The sequence below is a fragment of the Rhinolophus sinicus genome, linkage group LG05 (genome assembly GCF_036562045.2).
Source record: "Rhinolophus sinicus isolate RSC01 linkage group LG05, ASM3656204v1, whole genome shotgun sequence".
NCBI lineage: Eukaryota > Metazoa > Chordata > Mammalia > Chiroptera > Rhinolophidae > Rhinolophus > Rhinolophus sinicus.
This window is the reverse complement of record NC_133755.1, coordinates 149,241,042-149,262,844: the sequence shown is the minus strand read 5'-3', so window position 1 is coordinate 149,262,844 and position 21,803 is coordinate 149,241,042. Positions and strand designations below refer to the sequence as shown.

The window sequence follows — 21,803 nt, the reverse complement described above, 5'->3', positions numbered from 1 at the left end:
CATAGCAACTCTTAGATTACGGTTCATTTGAATGACTTGGGATAGCAATCTAGCCAAGTCAACACATAAATAAAAACCATCACAATCAGTATGTCCAAAATAATATCATTCCAAAAGGTCATTAATATAAATTCATTAATTGGATACTTTGCATTCTTTTTTACATTGAATCTTCGTAATCCAGTATGGACTGGCTCTTATAGCACATCTCAATTTGAACAAACCACATATCATGTCCTTAATATTCATATGACTAGTGACTACTACATTGGACAGTGTATGTCTAGGTATTGACAAGAGTGATTAGGCTGCTTGTCTTGTATCTTTAGAGCAGTTCTAAAGATACAAGATCTGTGTGTGTTTGTGTGTGTATGTGCGTGTGAAATAAGGTTTATTATAGCTTTATTGCGTATAGTCTATAAATTGCAACTTTATTGTGCCCTTGCAAAGAGAATACATTTCTTAAAAGGCTGATCAAAGTTTCCATGCATATAGCTCCATATGATAGATTACAGTACAGCACTATTCTTGTTACGTAATTATGGAAATACGATAGGATGCAAGAGGACAGAAATAGAACTGCAGTCCTGAATCATCTGAACAAATTCTTTGGGGTCATTTTGCCCTACAGGAGCATTTGGCAATGTCTAAAGACATTTTTCATAGTCATGACTGGGGGTGGGGCTATGGGAATCTAACAGATAGAGACCAGTGATGCTGCTAAATACCATGGAGTACACAGAATAGCCCCATTCCACTCCCAAATAATGTTCACCCAAAAAGTCAATGATACTATGATGAGAAAATCTGCTTTGGGGTAGGATTTGGCATATTGGGAAAAGATTAAATACATGGTGATAGACACAGGAAGATGGAAGTTTCTTATGCACTTTGGAGATCTTTCTTGAACTTTGGATAATTTTATATTTCAGAGATGTGTCTTAACTCTTTTGCATATCCATTGCCAAATGTCAAGTAAGGGATAGGATAAGGGTGGAGGAGTGGCCTGCAAATAGTATGATGATGGATTAATGGGGAAAATGAGGGGAGGAAAACTTCACAGTAGTGATTACCCCCTTCACAGATAAATGAAAGTCAGTAACTGTCTTTTCTGAAGATATTTAGAATTTTCTTATGGTTGATCTTGATTTCAGACTTTTAGAAGAAAATCCATGAAATTTGCAAAGGGAGAATTTAAATGTGTACGATGATTAGCACCATCTCAGACAATCTGGAATAAACAAACAAGTAAACAGCATTAGCATTTTTATAAGAAAAAACATGATATTTAAGATTAAGTCACTTTTCAGCGGTGTAATATTTGTAAACTCTAATCTCAAATTTACTTCTATCCAAATTAACTGCCAATACAGAGCTAACTTTGTTTCTAAGCCCTGTTGAAGTGTGTCTACTGAAGCTAGCAAAAATTCAATATATTTGTGAAAACCTGATATTTGGGGGAAAAAACTAACTTATTTTATGAAATTATCATATCTGCATGCAGTAATTATTGGTTAAATGAATACCAAATTCTGATTATAAATATAGTTTAGAGTCACTACTTCTGAGATGTTTCCTATTACATAGTTGTTACAGTTCATTTCACAAATTCTTAATTTAGTATGTAAAAACTAAATCTTCCTAAATATAAATGACATTTTTACTAAGGATTCTTAATTTATATTGAGAGTAATTAATATAAAACATGATTATAGTTTGTGATAAATTTTAGCATCACAAACAGTGACAACATATCTTCATTGATATAAGATTTTAAGCTTTATCGGGTAACTAATTTTGAGGTAACTCAAATTTTTCCTTATTTCAATAAATGAGAGATTTATGTAGTAATATGTTATAAACTCCTTCCTTGTAGATGCCTACAAGCTTATTAGATATAATAATTTCGACTTTGTGGTGGAATTATAAAGTTTAAGTCATAGCTAAACTATTATATTTCGTACATTTTCAAAGAGCTTTTAAATGATAAATTCTATTTTCCCATAGAAATACACAAAGAAAAAACCGAAAAGCAGAAGAAACCTGAAAAGAAAATACAAACCAAAGGTAAAAGTTTAATTTTGTGTTTCTTATTTTTATTTAGGATATATATTTTGTATGTTTTTGTGGGAAAAAGAAAAGTTTTCATGTTTAGTTTTCTTTTGTTTTAATTTTTGTTGGTGTTTAAATAAGTACCTTTATTACCTGATTTAACTTCAGGTATAAGTGTATAAATAATATTGATTGGAATCAAAGTAACTTCAAAATGTATGACAACCTTTGAGTTATTTACAACTGGTTTTTACTAATGTAGTACCACAAACATATTTTTTTGACCTACTGGCAAATATTTTTTCTTTCTTTTAATAAGTTTTTAAAACAAATCGGAGTTCAATTTTTTTAACATTGAATTTTTTATGCCATGCAATATTTTTAAAATCTTTGGTGCAGAAATGCAGTCATTACGTTGCCTCGCTGCATACTGCCAAGGCCCCATAGCTTTCTTACATAGGCTTAAAGGATAGATAAATGGCAACAACATTATAATGACTACCCCTTTCAGCTGAACTGAATCTAGTAACTACAATCTTGCATCACAGGCATATTCACAGTGGCCAACACTGTGTTACTCATCTTACAAGCATCACTTTTCTGGGGGTGACTCACAAAGCCAAACGCTTTAAACAAACATATAGGAAGCAAAAACTTTCAAAGGGACATATTTCTAAATATGGCTAGGTTTCCCCAGTGGTAAGTCTCACACGATTTTGCATTTTATTATTATTGTGTGACACAGACAGAAAGTGAAAAAATTTTCCTCAGATAAAAATTGAATATTGTCTAATATTTATTATGTCAAAAACTGGTTAATGCAGTTTTTGCATAATAAAAGTTGCAAAACAGTAAAGTATCAAACACGAGAAGTTCTAATTAACCTAAATTGATGGACACATGTGAATCTACTATAAAATGTCATTCAAAAAAAAAATATATATATATATACTTCATGTACTTCCCGTTTATGAAGAGCTCATATCATTCTGCAGACTTTATATCTTTAATCCTAATGTTTGAATTTGTTTCAGATTGGTCAGCCAATTCTTATACAATCAGAGACTTTGAAGCTTACTCAATTGAAACCTATTTATATTTGTACTTAGGGAACTAATGTCTTCTTACTTTTCCCTTTCCTGTTTTTGTTCTTAATTCCTTTGGTCAGGGAAATTGGACACAGCTCTTAGGTATGGATTGCCTAGCCATGACTGAACTGAGCTAGCATGTGTTTCTATCTGCTGGAGGTTAAATAGAAACTCAACTGGTTGCACACGATTGGGATTTCTCCTATCTTGCACACTGTACTATTAATTTAATAGCAGTGCTGCTGTAGTGAATGTGGTGATGCAGATGGTACCATTTCCATTTTGGACCTGGCTCTATTAGAATCCTGCTGTTAAAGACTTTGAGCAGTGGGCTGTAGAGTGGGTTTATTAAACTAGTGAGTCTTGCATAATTAAAACAGTGAATTTGGCTGAGGTTTGAAATAAATTTCTCAAAGGCTGGGCTGAAGATTAGTACCTGAATATATTTCCTGAATAGACCAAATATATTTGGGGAAAGTGAATATTTTTCAAGGAGAAAAAAAAAAAAAAAATGGAGCTTCAGCTGTTTAACACTGAAATGGGCTTCAGAAATAGTTACTTTTTTCCACAATTTTTCAGCATGAATATGAACAAAAGATTTCGTTTCACTGCTTTGTTTCCTCATCCAGATAGAGTAATACCTGTTTTTGTTTTTTTTTATTCCCAAGCACCTCAGTGAAAATAAATGTGATTTTATAATTGTTTGCATATGTAGATAAATACATGCTTTACATATGCCTCATTCTATGTCAGTCATGGTTATATGTGACAGATAATTAGAAATTTAAATTGTTATCAAAGCATTTTGAACTCTTAAAAGAAATACAATACATCCAAGGTAATAGCAGCCTGTAATGGTTATAGAAAAACCAGCACATGTCTGAGTCTAAAAACATCCATTAAGCTAAAGCTAGTATATTTTGGGGGACTATAAAAATTTTGGTGATGACAGAAGATAGCTCACATCCTATTGTCTCTGTTTGTTTTTCCTCCTTCAAGGGATTCATATGATATTCTAAAGGGTTTTAAGCGTGTGAAGTTACTGGGAAAGCCCTTAAACTCTACACCTAGTAGATGATTTACTCATAACCTGGAATAGAGAAAACAAATGAATATGAATCCCAGAGAACATACATTTTCAAAATAATTTTATATAAATATGCTAGTTTATTTTTAAAATATCAAAATATTAATGTTTCGATTCTGACTCTTTTTCCTAGATCATTAGGTACTTTTTATCTAAGTGATTTTAATTCATGAGTCCAAGGTAATTTTTATTCCTATTCTGTCCATCTATTTATTTTGTTTGATATTTTTCATTAGGAAAAAAAAAAGAAACAGTTTTATAGAGCTGAAGAGTAAACCTTTTAATTATTAACTTGGCAATGAGGACTTATTTTGGTTTTAAGGAATAAATAAGCTTGGAAACATTAATGTTTACTTTTGAATTAACCTTGTGTTTTTATTTTTCTTCCATAAAAGTGGTAATAACTTATTTATAAAGAGGATCAGTGTAGTGTATATACTTCTTACCTGGTATTGAATTAATATAGTAATACAATGAAACTTTATATTTGCTTAGAAAAACCTTACAACCAAAATTTAACTTTTCCTGGATTACCAAAATGCCAGTCACTAAATTGTTGCTAATATAAAAGGCCCCTGGTGAGCAGGCAAAATAAGTTCACCCCACTACAGGAGTTGTGGGCATTGAAATTGGCTCTGGCAGAAGTTAGCTTGAAGAAGTTAGTTTGGAGCCATGTGTTAAAAGATAAGAAATATTGGTTAGTCTCTTCCAGTAGTCAATAGTCTGGGCATCCTTTATAGGTATAAACACCTATGTGCATCAATGTCTGAAAAGAAAAGAAAAAACATAGTGACATTAGAAAAAGGATAAAGTTTATATGCGGCCAAAACAGTGCCATGATTTCCATAAGATATCATAATATAAATTCCTAATTAGAAATTCATACTTAATGTCCTTAATGTTCACACCTTAAATCAAAAACTTGAGAGTGTCCTGGACATCTCAAAGTATTTTTTTTAATTGGATAATCTCTTCACATTTCAAGATAATGATTAATTTAGGAGCCGTGGTGATAAATTACTTTTCATATTTGATAAAAACTGAAGTAGTAGAACGTGAAAAGTCCCTGGACCCTCCTCCACATCTGTCATCATCTGACTTAACACTGATAACTAATTTACTTCACTCACTGTATTTGAAGCCTTTATTAACTTCTATGGTGTGAAATGTCTTCATCTCTCTGTATTCTTTTTCCTAATAATTGACGTTACTATCCACCAAAGTTATTCAAGCTAAAATTGTGGAGTCGTTGTTGCCTTTGGTAGTACTCACCCCTGACTGGACTTTAGAATAATCTAGATAGTTTAAAAAATATGCACACTGCTTTCTGGGGCCATTAATGTTTGGGGGATAAGGGCAGAGTTCGAGTCTAGCTTTTCTAATAATTCAAATGAGTAACAAAGGTTAGAATCACTGTCAATTAAATTGATGGTCTAGAGTTTAGGTATATCCTACAGAGGTTTCCTTTGACCAGCCAGTATTTTAAAATAACATACACCTGGATGTCTTTAGGTGGAGCCTGCACCCACTCGTATCAGTCTTCACCACTCTCTTATATCACTACTGGAGTAGACATTTATTCATCTGCCTTATCTCTAAAGGCACTTAAGTTACAATCTCTGTCATAGGCTGCCCGGTGTCTTTCAATACCAAAGTCCAGTCCTGCTTGGCTCCTTGGCATACTCCCTTTTCACTGTGATTTATTCTATTCTTGCCTCTCCTCTCCCACTGCTATCTCCTCCACAATCATCTCTCAATTAGATTATGATGATCACTTCTTAACTTACTTACCTGAATTAACCCCTCAAATCCATGCAATTCATGCCACACACAGGCTTAAATCTATCTGTTGCCATCACAGTGCTTCAGAAATAAAAGCCACATTTTCTACCAGGACATATAAGGCCCTGTTCATATGATCACTGATAGCCTCACAAATTTCCAGCTTTGTGCAATTTATCACATACCTTCCCTCCTCTGCAACCTACTCATCAATGCCCCTCCACTCCCAACTCTCTCCCTGTGCTCCCCATGGTCAGATCCCACCAAAATCCCCTCTGTTATAGACAGGCTGAACTATTGGTCGTCCCTAAGCAGGCACTGCTGCTGTCTCATAACTCTGTGCTTATGTGTACCCTGTTCTCTCTGGCTGTCAGGCCCTTCCTGTGTAGTCGCTTGTGAGGCTTCTGCATTTTTCGTTGATTCTTACATGGAATGTCAGTTCCTTTAATGGGCCTCCTCTGCTGTTCCTCACACTGGGGGCATTTAGGCACTGTCTGTACGGAAACACCTGTCTTTGCCCTTTCAAGCATCTGACAAATTTTAATTGTAGGTATATTGACCTAACTCATGAGGGCAGGAACTATGTTTGTCTTCATATATGTTCTAAGGCCATCCCTGACATTTATGATTCTGTGTTTCCATAGCCACGAACAAAATAATTCAGGCTCAATGGTCTCTCTGGTTCCTACCAGCTCTGAATGTATGTGCTAATATAAAATTAATAATTATTCTAACATCTAACTAAGTAAGCAATACATGAAACACAATCAATAAATGTTGAAATAATTAATAAAGCAATTAATAAAGCATTCATTTTCTCTATTTTGTTAATCTGTATTTGATTCTTATGAACAATTCTTTTCCTTTGACAAGTCTGTGTTCATTTTTAAATATACATAATTACTCAGCTTTAATTGGGTCACTGTAATGTCAAATTTATTTAATTGGATCACTGTAATGTCAGAAGCAATTGAAGTATTTGATAGTAAGCTCCATATTAAAACAGAAATAATCTGTAAAATGAAATTAGGAAACACCCACAGTAAAATTTATAATATATAGATTAAAATAACATAGATTAATAATATAGATTAATTTGGACAATTTTAAAAATGCAAAAAATAAAGAAAAACTACAACAACCCAATTATCCAGTGATTAATAGTAGCATTCTTTTCCTGCTGTTTTTTCCTCTACTTAGTTGTTTTGTATTTTTTTAATTGCATATTGCCTTGTTTCTTTGCAATTAAAAATTTCATTATTGTTTTCTAATAACATTTAGTTTTTTATTTAACTATTAAGCATTTCAATTTACTTACAGAACAGAGCAAACCAGAAAAGACTAGAACCCGGGGGTAAACATACAACTAGATGAGAGAACTTTGTCCAAGATGTCTCCTAGACTAAAAAGAGGGCCTTTTAGGCATTCAGAGCAATCGTTTTCTCCTGCATCCACTTGGGTTGTTGGGTGTTCAGGTGAAGAACTGACCTCAGGAATTGGGAGGCTCTTCACATGGCAGAAGTATGTGCTGATGGACAGCATGTGGTCAACCAGAGTGGGCCAGCCAGGGGAACGGAGGTAACCTGGCAGGCAGATACTATAAGTGGAAAAAAATTGGCCATAGCCATTAGGCAATAATATACATTAATTTATTCACAGCACTTACTTTGTGCCAAACACCACACTGAACACTAAAAATCCAATGAAGAGTAAGACTCAGTCCAATGAGAGATCTAAAGAAAAGCAAATATTCAGTATATCATCATGTGGTCTTGGAGGAGAGATGGTGTTTAAGGAAGCAACTGGCTGCCTTGGTTGCAGAGTAGGTTTGACTGTAGTTTTTTGGTAGGGCCTGAGAGGATTGGGATTAGTTGTTTTCCGGGCTTTAGTTTCCGAGGGCTGCTGTAACAAAGTATCAAAGCCTGGGTAGCTTAAAATAAGAGAAATTTACTGTCTCACAGCTATAGAGGTTAATTAAATTGAGTTGCAAACCATCAATTGAAGAATATAGTAGCCTATATACTGTCTCCAAAGTCACGATCTCAGCAGAGTTGATTTCCTCCGAGGACTGTGAGGGAGAGTCTTTTCTGTGCTTCTTCCAGCTTCCTGGGGGTTTGCTGGCTATCTTTGGCTTGTAGATGAATCACTCCAATCTCTGCCTTCATCTTCCAATGCTGGTCTCTGTGTCTCTGTCTCTTCCTTCTGTGTGTATATCTCTAAATTTCCCCTTTTCATAAAGACACCAGTCATATTCAATTAGGTTTCACCCTAGTGATTGCAATTTAACTTAACTACCTCTATAAAGACCCAAATTTCAACCAAGGTCACATTCTGAGTTACTGTAGGTTAACACATCTTTTTGAGGTAACATAATTCATCCCATAAGAGTTATCACATGCACAAAGTCAAAGGAACATTTTTTAAAAGGATAACTTATAACAATAATAATGATTGACTGGCTTAGGATTGTTTCCGGGAAACAATTATAGTGGGGAATCAAAGACTAGCAAGGGATTTTGCTGAAGATGAGGCTCAAAAGCCAAAAAGGACAGGACATTAAAATGTATCTAAATATGTTAGAGCCCTTTATAAAAATGCTTTCAAAGTCCATAACTTAATTAATCAACTGTGTTACATAAACTTTTGTTTTTCCCTTCTATCAGTTTTACTTCACTTTATATAAATAAATACAATTTTATTATGAAAATGAAGTATACACGCTATTGTTAGGCTAGATTGCAGATAACATGCTTGGAGAATCCAATCAATACACTTTGGCTCATAGAACAAGTTTACAATCTTGGGATGTACAAGGCAGCCTAGTTTTGGGCAGGAATACTAGTTTAACAATCTACTAACTATATTCATATTCACCTCTGTAATGGACTTCTTACAAGCCTGTGTTTTCTTATCCAGGAAAGAGGCTAATTGACCTCTTAGGTTCCAACCAGGTCTAAAATTGTGTGTTTATATTGAATTAAAAATGACAAATTCTTCCTGTAGGACAATGAATAATACAATCTTTGAGAAGCTTCTGTACTCAAGAATGCTTTTCTGTTGAGTTCATCACTGTCACTTAAAACTGTAGATCATTGTGCCTTAGCATAGAATGGAAATTGTACAAATTAGTTACAAAAAAAGTGAAACAAACACAGAAACGTACCCACTGATCAAGAGCACATCTGGCATTTTTGCGTAGTGGTGGCAAAAGCAGAAACATTTTAAAGGGTTTAAAATGAATGTATATCTTGTTTTTTCATAAAAAATGATTAATTCAAAACATGGATATATATGAATTTTATGAAGCTCTTTGAAATGTTGATCTACTTGAACTTTACAGACCACTTCAGTGCTGATACCTCCCACCACAAAAGTATCAGAAAACTGAGCAGTAGAGAAAATAATTAAAAGAAACATCAGCAAAATCTATTACAGCTAACCATTCTCCCCAGTCTTTTATAATACAAAGGTGTAATGATTACTTGCTTTTCCATCTGATTTCTTTTGGTTTGTGCACTCAAGATCAGTCCTGTACAGTAGCTCTGTAGTCAAGTATAGGTTCCGGAGTTGTTGTGGATTTTTTTTTTTTTAATTTTTATTGGGGAATATTGGGAAACAGTGTGTTTCTCCAGGGCCCATCAGCTCCAAGTCGTTGTCCAACAGTCTAGTTGTGGAGGGCGCAGCTCAGCTCCACCAGCTCTAAGTCCAGTTGCTGTTTTCAGTCTTTAGTTGCAGGGGGCGCAGCCCACCATCCCATGAGGGAATTGAACCAGCAACCTTGTTGAGAGCTCGCGTTCTAACCAACTGAGCCATCTGGCCACCCCTCCGGAAGCTCAGCGGCAGCTTGCTATCTTCAATCTAGTTGTGGAGGGCACAGCTCACTGGCCCATGTGGGAATCGAACCCGCAATCCTGTTGTTCAGAGCTCGTGCTCTAACCAACTGAGCCACCCAGCTGCCCCGAGGTTCCAGAGTTTTGGTTAATTAAATTTATCTGCTAACCATCCATTGAAAAATATAGTAGCCTATACAAATCAGTACTTTGACATTTGGGCACCAAAACTTTTGATTTTTTAACTAAGAGCAGAGTAATCAGCAAACAGCTTTGACAACCTGGCCCTGAATGCCTACTGCTTGGCTTGGATAAAGTTTTGCTGGATGAGAACCTCAAGGTTAGGAGCACTGTGAGCTCCAATACACTTCTGAAAAGAACACAGAGCCGTTGGCAGGTGGCCAGGCCTAAGGGCTGTGAAAGCAGAGCACGGCTTACAGAGTGCTGGAGAGGAACCATATGGGGAGGGAGTTTCGAGCAATGAGCTTCAAAGTTGAGTTGAGCTGAATGTTCTGGTCAGGGAAAGGTCAGAGTCTGGGCAAGTGCAGGAACAGCAGGGCCATGCCAACTCAGATGCCAAACATCAGGGCCATTCCAACTGGTGGATTCCATTTGTTTTTAATTATCAGCATACCGAAGGGACTTTTGTATCTTGTAAATAAGGATGACAAACAAATTAAGCTCCAGCAGGTGCAACAAGCTTATTTTACCCCGTTCTAAAACTGTCCTAGCTAAGATGTAACCTGCCAAATAGAGCTGGTGCCAAAAAGCGTACTTTCTTCTTCCGTATAAAAACTTCTGGTTGTGGGTTCAAAACAAAGAGATGTAGAAGAAAATGCAGCGTTGTAGCAAATTATTTTTATTTTAGAGGGATTATTAAGGCAATTACTGATGATTGCATTGTTTTGATGACAGAAATTTCAAAACTTAGTATTCGAATTCACTCTTGCCAAAGTTTAAGTTTCTATCCAAGAAGCTTTAGTGGCTCTCTGCCATTTTGAACAGCTCCCCTAGAGTACATGAGTCCAGCTGCTTCATGAAACAGTATTACGGTGCCATTTCTGAGGGTGATAATGAAATTCCAGCCTACAGGACTGTGTCTGTAAATCACAACTCTGAGGAACCAGATTTTCCCCCAGGGTAAAAGAAATAGAGAATTAATATGCTAATTTGTGTCTGAATTCAGCCCTCTTGCTCTTCTGATTTCGTACTATTAATTCTCCCATTTACTCCCATGCACATGTCAATCGGAAAATCCTTTAGTGGAGTGGACAGCCAGCTGTCCAAGGTGGGTGAAGTCTGGCCTATCACAGAGGCAGAGACTCCGATTAGGTGTTCTCTTGGGGGTCTTGCCAATCAGGGTTCCAAAAGCACCGTTTATCTCACACAAACTTGGTTTCCCCTAGAGAAAGTTTAAAAGAGGTTTTGTTTTTGCCAAGATTTTTTTTTTTTTTTTGGTTTTCAGCTTAGTTAAGAGTGATCCAAAGAAACCAAAATAAGCCATTTGTGGCCATGTGTGAATACTAATGTCCTCTCCTTATTTTGTCAGATTTTTATTTTGAATTTAGTAACTCAGAAATACCTAGAAGAATCGCTGAATGCGAAAAGAAAAGATAATGTTCTACAGTATTTTTTTTCTTGTTTCTCAGTGGGTTTTAATTATTTAAGAAAAATTTTAACATATTATAAAACTTTTAAACAATTGTAAGCACACAGTGCTTATATCTATATCACATCATCAATAAATAGAATTGCACTAGAAAATGAAAATAATTCTTCTTATAATATTTTAGAATTCCGCTCATTCAAAAGTATCTATTAAGAGTTCACTATGTGAGAGACACCATATAATGAGCCACAGATGCAAAAATAAAATAATAGTCCCTAAAGCAATTTTATAGTAAGATATACAAATAATTGTGGTATTATTATTTAATTGCTAAAATAGAATTATGCACATGGCGAGGTTGGTGCATAAAATGAGTAGAGATCAAAGGACATTTTATAGAGGTGAAGGCCTTTGAGACATGATGGAAAAGGTGCATGGAAAAGAGGAAATTTAGGTGTGGGAATTCTAGGTGGAAGACACGAGCAGGCAGAGATGCAAAGGCATTGTGCTTGTGGAGCTTCCAGAATTTTGAAATAAATGGAATGTAAAGTCCAAGGGAAAATTCCTGGTAGATAAGATTGGGTTGATAAGCAAATGTCAGATCACTGGAACAACAACACATTTGTATATTTGATATAGCACCTACTATGTGACAGATACCATAATAAGCAATGAGGGAGATACTATTCATAACAAACAGGTCAATGGTATAATCATATATTCATGTAATAAAGGTTACTCTGAGAGAGAAAAATCTAAATCTAAAGGTTCGAGAGACTAGTCAGGATATTATTATAATAGTATGTGTAATAATAATCTACCTGTGCTCATCCTACTTCAACTTTTGAAATCATTCCTTTCCCCTTTCTCCTACCCACTCCCTTACTAGGTTGATTTCTTTTCATCTTTCATATCCTTAAATGTCACTTCTACCAAGGGGCATTCTCCAATCACACAGACTACTTTAAGTCTCATTGTATACACTGACATGCCACTGGGAATATTGTCTTCATAGTAATTATACTAACTGCAATTAACTATCTTTGTAATTACTTGTTTAGCATCCATCATCCATTAGCTTGTTGCCATCATGATGACAGGAATAGAGTCTGTCTTGCCTATCAGGGTCTTCAGCATTTGGCAGGTGCTCTTTCTGTATTTTTATGTAAATAAATGATAGGCAGGGAAGATCATCTTGAGTGAAAGATTGGTAAAAGGAATATTAAACAGGTATGATTGAAAGAGCTGGATAAATGAACAAAAATGGAAAATAAAAGACAAATCTTAGATCTGTCCCATATTTCTAGCTTAGAAAATTAGAGGTGCCAATAATAAGAGTTATGACTAAATTGTGGGGTAAAATTTTGACTTAAATTGGAGCCCCAGTATATTAATTATTTGGTTCACAGCTCATATTAAATTAGATTTTGTTTACTTTGAAAGGATTTGGTGCCATATTGCTGTCATCTCACTATATTTTCAAAAACTTTTATTGAGGATTGTTTCTGTAGAAGACTACCACATACTATTTAGGTTGATTATTCTTTGCTTCAGGTTCAGAAGATTATCTCCTGTATTTTTATTCTCATATTTTTGGCATTTCTCCAGTATTGAGCTGGGCTCCTTCGGCATGTGGCATGATACATTTTTTACACTTTCAATTTAATTAAGGTAAAGTTAAAGATTTGGAAATGTTGAGGGATATTATTATCTTTGCAATAGGCTGGTTTTGGTGTGAGTTTGTGCTTGGATGTGAAATAAAAATAGAAATTAAAGAAATCTATAATTATCTTAATGTTTAAATCTCTAACTGTGTAAAACCTCATACCAGCTAAAGAAAGATTTTCAAAGGCAGCCGATAAGTTAGGACCTCAAAGACTGCCATACAATCATCCCATCATTTGTTCTGTTTATTTAAATAAAAAAGTATCATCTGCTTCTTTCCAGTTACACACAGAGAAAAAGGAAAAGACAAAGATAAAGTAAAAGAAAAAGAAAAACCTGAAAAGAAAGGTATGCTGTTTTTCTTATTGTTGTTTTTACACATTGGTCCTTTCCTGTTTGACCTCTCCTTCTTTACATCAGATTTTAGATGACCATACATTTGTATTTTTAATTATATTACGATAATTTCTTTAGAATTGAATCTGAAAAGAGTAATTCCTGGGTTAAAGGAATTAATACACTTAAGACTCTTGAACTCTATTACCAGGTTACTGTCTAGAAAAGTTGTACCAATTTTTTCCCAGGCAGTTTTGAGACTGCCTTAGCCAACAATGCAAATGTTATTTCAGTAAATATTGCCTATTTGACAGGTAAAAAAAGTGTACTTCATTATTTAACTTGCATCCTTTGATTACCTATTATACTGGATTTTTAAGTTTCTTCATTTTCATTTATTTGTTTAGAATGTGCAATGCCGACTCATTGTTTAATACATAAAAATACATTGTGAAAAGCTTCTTCTTGCCTTGCTCCCACCTCCAGGTCACCATTCCATCCTACCTACATATACATACAGTACATCACTTTTATGAGTTTTACGTGTGTATTTCAGAGCTTGTGCATTTATAAGATATTATAGGTTATTGTTTCTCCCTATACATGGAAAGATCTCCAGGACATATTGATAAGTTATAAAAGCCAGAGTATAGGACATCACAAAATTTGGCATGTCCTATACTCTTGCTTTTATAATTTATCAATATGTCCTAGAAATCTTCCATATCGGTAAATAAGTATTTTCCTCATTCTCTCAAAGAAAACTGTTTAAATACAGATACTTTTCTTCCACATTATCTTTAAACACTTACTTATAGATTGAAGGATTTATGTATGAGTTTTAGCAATGCATATTTCTTGTGTAACTTTTAACACTCATTACCCATTTCTTCTGATAATATGTGTGCATGTCATTTGGGCACATATCCCTGATCTGTCACTTTTTCAAATATTGTTCTCTGTTAGTTTTGTAGTTAATGTTAGGGTTTCTCTCTGTGTAGATAGATATTTGTGAGTGTGTGTGTGTGTGTGTGTTTGTGTGTGTGTGTGTTGTGTATGTCTCTGTGTGAGTTGAGAGTCTTGAATTTTTATGTGGCTAGGTATGTTGATATTTTCTTTTAGTATTTCTGCTTTTAAATCTTCATCCAAAGATTAAATAAATAGTTACTAATATTTTCCTCAAACTTTAAAAATGTTTTATATTTTACATTTAACTTTAATTCATCAAAAAATACATTTCAATGTATGATGTGAAATACAATTCTAATTTAATGTTTTGCTCTTGTTTTAGAGTGACATTTATCTAGGGTATTTGGGCTAGATTTCAGTTGATTTATGTGTCCACAATGTGCATAGCCTGCTGAGTTATCTTATTTTTGAAACATTCCACTTAGGTAGAATGTTTTATGATATCTAAGGTAGAATGTTTTATGATATCTAAGAATCAGGTCAGCTGAAACATGCTCCTATCTTCTTTACTATATATTCACACTTGAAAATTTGAATTAAATAGCTATTTTGTTAATGTTTACTTAGTAATAATATCCATGAATTTCAGTACAGCCATCTTCTTTTTTTTCTAGATACAGTTATCCGTTTCCTGTCTGCTACTGAGTTATATGGAATTATTAGAATCAGATTCTGTGTACTCTGATTAGATAAAATAATCTGACATTTCTTATGGCTTTTTTGAAACCTACACAGTGGCTAAATATTTTTGTTAAAAAATTTATCGAGAATTTGTTGCCCTTTAATTATAAATGTTGCAAGAAATTTGTCCAAATTGAAAATGCTCCATTTTAATGGTCCTTTTATTTATTGTATACCAGTTAAAGGAGTTTGTTTTTTATGCTATAAATGATTATGCTATAGCCCCATGACCTTGTGTGAACTGTGCGCCTCTTAGCCTGGCATAGTGCTCCTTCAGCTATTGTCCAATATATTCCCCATAACCCCAAATGCTATCTGAGGTGGCTGTGGGGCAAGCTGAGATGTATAGAGGCTGAAATCCTGGAGGGGAAAGCAGGTGCTCTCTCGTTGCTCTGTAGCTGCCAAGATCAATTAGTCTTCAACTGGACATTGTCCTTTAAGCTTTCAATGAGGCTGAATCATCTCTGAAAGATTCAGAAATGGGAAATCACTCATAGACTATTTTCTATATTATAGGCATTACCTCATTTTATCTATTTTTTATTAAATTTACTGGGGTGACATTGGATAATAAGACTATATAAATTTCAAGTGTACAATTCTGTAATCCGTTATCTGTATATAGCACTGTGTGTTCACCACCCTAAGTCCAGTCTCCCTCCATTACCACACATTTGACCCCCTTTACCCTCTTCTATCTCCACCAACCCCCCTTCGCTGGTAGCCACCATAATGTTGTTTGTCAATGAGTTTTTTTTTTTGTTTGTTCATTTGTTGTTTTCCATTTTATATCCCACATATAAGTGAAATCATATGGTTCTTGTCCTTTTCTGTATGACTTATTTCACTTAACCTAATACTCTCAAGATCCATCCAAACGGCAGCATTTCATCCTTTCTTATGTCTGAGTAATATTCCATTGTATATATGTACCACATCTTCTTTATCCAATCATCCATCAAAGGACACTTGGGTTGTTTCCATGTCTTGGCCACCATGAATAATGCTGCAATTAACATAGAAGTACATATATCTTTACGAATAAATGTTTTCAAATTTTTAGGTAGATACCCAGAAAAAGGATTGCTACGTCACATGGTAGCTCAATTCTTAATTTTTTAAGTAACTTCCATACTGTTTTCCATAGCAGCTGTACCAATTCACATTCCCACCAGCACTGTATGAGGATACATTTTTCTCCACATCCTCTCCAACACTTATTTCTTGTCTTGTTGATAATAGTCATTTTAACAGGTGTGAGGTGGTAGCTCATTATAATTTTGATTTGCATTCCCTTATAGCTAGTGAAGTTGAGCGTCTTTTCATATATCTGTTGGCCATTTGTATGTCTTCTTGGGAAAAGTGTCCGTTCAGATCCTCTGCCCATTTTTTAATTGGATTGGTATTGTGTTTTTACTGAGTTACATGAGTTCTTCATGTATATGGAGTTCGCCTCTTATTGGAGGTATTATTTGCAAATATCATACACTATATTTTAAAATAACAGTTCTTAAATACATATTTCAAGCATATTGTCTCCTTTTTGTAGTACAAGTAAAGCTGATTGACATTACTATTCCTCTACTGTTGGAGAAATGCAAAGAATGGGGGCTCCAATTTTTTACTTTAATAATTTGGCTCTTTTCTTAACCCAACTATTAAATTTATGTTAACATTTAATTTTCTATAATTTCTTTAATTTCCATTATTTTTCTTTCACAGATAGCATGTAAATGTCAAAGCATACGGTAATTTGGAAAACTACCAAATCACACAGTTTAATATATTTGAATTATAAAAATAAACTGCGCATGCTGTTGTACTTCTCAGAACTCCTTTATTTAAACAATTGAGAGACAAGATTTTACTAGTCTTTGTAAATAAAATAGAAGTTAATAAAATAAAGTCATATTGATTTATTAATTTATTACATATACAATGAGAAGATACAATGTTTCAGGTATCATGTTGAATGCTGTTCAATTAAGAAGCTGCACTCAGTCAATAATCCTTTATGACTTTATTTTCTATTGGTAGTTCTCATCCAAAGGTGCTATCCCTAGGAAATATTTGGTGGGGGGAGGGTAATTGGTTGTCAAAATGTTATTGAAGTGAAGGGCAATTGGTGAGCAGTTACCAGAGAAGCCAAGCATTTTATTAATGCATACGAAAGTCCCATGTACCGAGACCTACATCTCAATTATGTCATTGTTGAGAAATACTGTGTTTAATCAAAGCTCTAGTGCTGATTTCAATATTTCTTTTTATTAATCCTAATGAGAGAGCTTTTTTCTGATAAAATGATATATCTTTCAACAAATCCTTATAAAATTTTTCTCTCTTAGTTTGTTTCTTTAAAATGTTATCTCTTTGGAATAATAACTTTAACGGGGAAGGGGGACTAGTTTTCAAAATGCTTTCTAATTCTTGATGCCATGTCTTAAAAATTTAACTCTATTCAGTTATTATTACACTGGTCACTATTCCTGAATTAGGCTCATAAATGTCATCAATCCTCAAAATTGTTCATGATTTTGGTGGCTATAAAACTGAAGTAAAGAGAAAGCTTAGTCTTGAAATCTATCAAAAGAGTGTACTAATATAAAATTTTCTGTTTAAGCTGCTCACAAGGAAAAAATTGAGAAAAAAGAAAAACCAGAAACAAAGACAGTATCAAAAGGTAACTTTCCCTTTATTACTTCTGTAACTAAATTATTTTCTGCTGAAGTTTACATTTTGGGTAACAGCTGATGATTGTAAGCATTTAGTGTTTCCTTTATGTAAAAATAAATTAATTTGGCCTTACATTTAAAATTTAATATCAAAAGAATAATTAAACTGAATACTTCAAATAATACAGCACCTCAAGATTTGAGAGGAAAAGGAAGAGCTGAATTTTGTCCCTCATGACTTTTACCCCTTGGTGTCATCCCAGTGGTTATGTTACATTACATGGCAAAAAGGAGTTCGCAGAAGTAGTTATAATTCAGAGATTATTCTGGATTATCCAGGTAGGCTCAATGTAATCTCATGAATCTTTAAAAGCATCGAGATGTGGCAAAAGAAGAAGAGAGATTTGAAGTGTGGGCAGAATTTACTCCCCATTGCTAGTTTGAAAACTGAGGGGGACACCTGGAAAGCGTGAGAAGAATTCTGGCAACACATTGAATAAATGCGGAAGCCAACTCTTCCCCGGAATCTCCAGTAAGAAATGCAGCCCTGTTGACAACTTGATGTTAGCCTTGTGGAGCTTAAACAGGGAACGCAGTTGAGCCACATCGTGCCAAGACTTTTGAACCATGGAAACTAGGAGATGTTAAATGACTATTGTTTTAAGAAACTAAGTTTTTACTATAGCAATAGGAAATAATTACAACATAACTGGTTTACAGTTTTGACCAGTATTACACCTTGAGTTTGATTTTAAGATTCAAATTCAGGATTTCTTTTTCGTTTTTTCTCTCTTTCTCTCTTTCTCTTTCTTTCTTTCTCTTTCTTTCTTTCTTTCTTTCTTTCTTTCTTTCTTTCTTTCTCTCTCTCTCTCTCTCTTTCTTTCTTTTTCTGTTTCTTTTTTTTTTTTTCTGTCAAGAAGGAAAGGTTGTGCATTCACCTTGATCAATATTTTAGGTCACTGAAGACCCAAAATGTCTTAATAATCATCAAAAAAATCAATTAGACTATCAATGTAATGTTATGCATTTTGAATTGTTGCATGAATCAGATTTTACTATTTGAAATTTGTCTACAAATTGTTCGATGTTAGAAAAATATGGATTCTAACTGATAGTTCAATTTTAACTACTAAATTTCCTCCTCATATTTTAAAATATAGGTTTTATGTGATCAGTATATTTTAGAAATCTTAATCCAGTATTTTTAGGAGACTAATCATTTAAATAAAAATGGGAATCTATTTTCAAAATCCAATGTGTTTATCTATACAATGTAAAATAATTAGATATTTACAAAAGGCAGCTATATATTTTACTAATTCTTTCAATAAAATAATCAAATATCATTTTATTGAAGTTAAGATGGTTGAATTATAAATTGAGACTTTGCTTCCTAGATGGTAGCATGAACTTAGTCTCAGTATGAAATTTATAACTAAATACTTGTTTTTTATTGTGTTTAGTTCTCGGCTTTAAACTATGTCAGAATGAATGATTTCATTCAAATCTTTGTCATATTTGAATGAAAATAAATTTATGTAACTCCATATATATATATATATATATATATATATATATATATATATGAACTTATATGTACATGTATACATGAGATCTTAAAGCTAGTAGGGACATTAGAGATGATCATCCCAATTAATAACCTAATTTAACAGATGAAGAAACTGACCTCTAGGGAGAAAACAATTTGGCCAGATCATATAACTAGGATGTAACTGCACTAAGACAAAACTTTAAGTGCATTGAGTGTGAATCATGTATTCCTTCCAAATATAATTAAATAAATTATTTATTCAACAAATATTTATTTAATACTTTATTCATTATTCATTGCTGTGGAAAAAATTAAAATAAATTTATAGGGTAAAGTCAACACACATATATTATCTCATAGTTTCTGCAGGCCAAAAGTCTGGGCGTGGCTAAGCTCTGTCCTCTGCCTTACAATGTTGCACAAGACTGCAATCGATGTATTAGACAGGGCTGCAATCCCAACTGAAGGCTAAACTAGGGAAGGATCATTTTCAGTTCATTGGGGAAGGATCATTTCCAGGTTAATTTGCGTGATCGTTGGTAAGATTCAGTTCTTCAAGACCTGTTGAATGAGAGCCTCAGTTTCTCTGGCTGCTGTCTGCAGACCATCCTCAGTTCCTTGCCACATGAGTCTCACTAATATGATAGTTGACTCATCAAACCTAGCAAGAGAGAAAATCAGCTAACAAGAGAGAAATAACAATCGTATGCAGACTAGTATGGAAGTCACACACTATTGGTTAGCAGTAAATTTCTAGGCCAGCCTATATTCAAGGGAAGAGGATTACACCAGGGTATAAATACCAGGAGGTAGAGATCATTGGGGCCATGTTGAGTCAGCCTGGCCTGCCACAGATCACAAATACTTTATTTACATATTTATATTCTTCTGGGGGATATAGCTGTAAACAAATGATGGGTGTATGTGTGTGCATGTGTATATGCATGTGTGTATATACATATATATATACATATATATGCAAGTATGTGTGTATATATACACACACACAAACATATATAATTTTGTTTTTTATTGTTTATATGTCTATACATTGTTGGGAATACAGGAATACATAGGAAATGCTCTTTGTAAAATGGGTAATCTGAAGGAAAATGAATAAGATTAAAAAATAATACTTTGTAGACTGTTACAATTAAACAAAGAATTAAAGAAACAATTAAAGAAACAAAGATAACCTACCATATTTGAAAGGTATGAGCAGCATTAAAGTAGAATCTCCCTCTGAAGACCTTCGATGACTGAGGAGCTTCCATGGAACACAAAATGTTTCTTTTTGTTTCAAGCACAGCCTAGCCATGGTCAGCAGCTTCTGAACCACCTCAGGATTTCCTACTGGGAAACAATGAGCCTTTTGATGTCTATCATGACACATGTGTAGGACCTCATATCCACTGTGAAAACTAGCCTATTTCCATAATTCATTAAAAGTAACAAAGACAGGGAAGAAGAAGAGAATGACAGAATGTTCTACTAAACTTTCTTCAGTAAGGAATATTATCATACTGAGCTCTAGATCTTCAGAAAATAGTGCCAAGCCCTGGCCATGATAGGCTCTATGGAAGAGTTTGTTAGATAAACATGCGAGTTGTGCATATCTGAGATACTGTTGGCCATCCCAGTGGAACTTTCTCTCCACATGGAAACTAATGAACACGCGTATTGGGTGTGCAGTTCCAGAATGATATTGATTTAAAGTCACTTGCATGGAGCTGGTGGTTTCAGTCACAGAAATGAGTGTGCAGTAGGAAAGAGCAAAAATCAGCAAAGCAGATTTAGGCATGTGTTAAAGGGATGACAAGAAAATCCCCAATTGAAGATAGTCAAAAAAAACACAAAGGCATTAGAAGTTTGTGGAATGATTGGGTAATTTTCACATGAAAGTTTTATAGTCAAGTAACATTGGAAACAATGCATAGCATAATTCCCCTCCTTGAAGGTTATCAATACACTTTAGCTTTGAGAAATCTATATTAAAGAATCTGATTTAACTTAGTGTTTCCAAATTTATTTGATCATAGGAATATACCCCTGCTGTTCACATCTCCCTGCAAAATTTCTGACCAACAGTGCTTTGGGAAGTACTGCAGACAATTCTGCTTTTGCAAGCATCAGGGGTTATCATTTTTGATCTTCTTTTTACTCTTCACTGGACTTCACAATATTATCTTGACTTCTTCTCAAATCATTGCTTAGTGTACCACAGTCAAGAAATTTGGTTGTAATATTTTCATCAAATTCTTCAACATAAGTTATAATAAAGATTAGCTATTAATTGGTAAATATAATAACATGAGAAAATTCAACACTGTAGTAGACTTACTGTGGTATCTAGTGATTCTGTGTGATCCCACAGAATAACGTCCATTAGGCAGTATCTACAAACAGTTTTCCACAGATGTATGCTATATTATTGCTTTTCTAAAAAAAAATTCACAAACTGATTAATTTATATTTCTTGT

General features: G+C 34.1%; 1 protein-coding gene and 1 long non-coding RNA gene across 23 annotated transcripts in view; one reads left to right on the top strand and one right to left on the bottom strand.

The window, feature by feature from the left end:
• Positions 1–21,803, top strand: part of TRDN (triadin) — a 339,477-nt gene that overhangs the window by 87,498 nt on the left and 230,176 nt on the right. For 19 of the 20 annotated variants that reach the window (XR_012496732.1, XM_074333529.1, XM_074333528.1 and 16 more), the window contains exons 5-7: positions 2,008–2,067; positions 13,396–13,461; positions 17,720–17,779. Coding sequence is in view for 19 of the 20 variants with exons in the window: in XM_074333529.1 (XP_074189630.1) it covers positions 2,008–2,067; positions 13,396–13,461; positions 17,720–17,779 (186 nt within the window). In the remaining variant the exon portion in view is untranslated. The remainder of the gene's footprint in view (positions 1–2,007; positions 2,068–13,395; positions 13,462–17,719; positions 17,780–21,803) is intronic. The other variant, XM_074333525.1, reaches the window with a different exon arrangement.
• Positions 320–21,803, bottom strand: part of LOC109446266 (uncharacterized) — a 77,075-nt gene continuing 55,591 nt past the window's right edge. The window contains exons 6-7 of one of the 3 annotated variants that reach the window (XR_012496735.1): positions 20,524–20,676; positions 320–1,231 (exon numbers count right to left, since the gene is read on the bottom strand). This is a non-coding gene — a long non-coding RNA (uncharacterized LOC109446266). Of the gene's footprint in view, positions 1,232–19,590; positions 19,985–20,523; positions 20,677–21,803 lie in introns of those variants that run through there. The other 2 variants (XR_012496733.1, XR_012496734.1) reach the window with 2 other exon arrangements.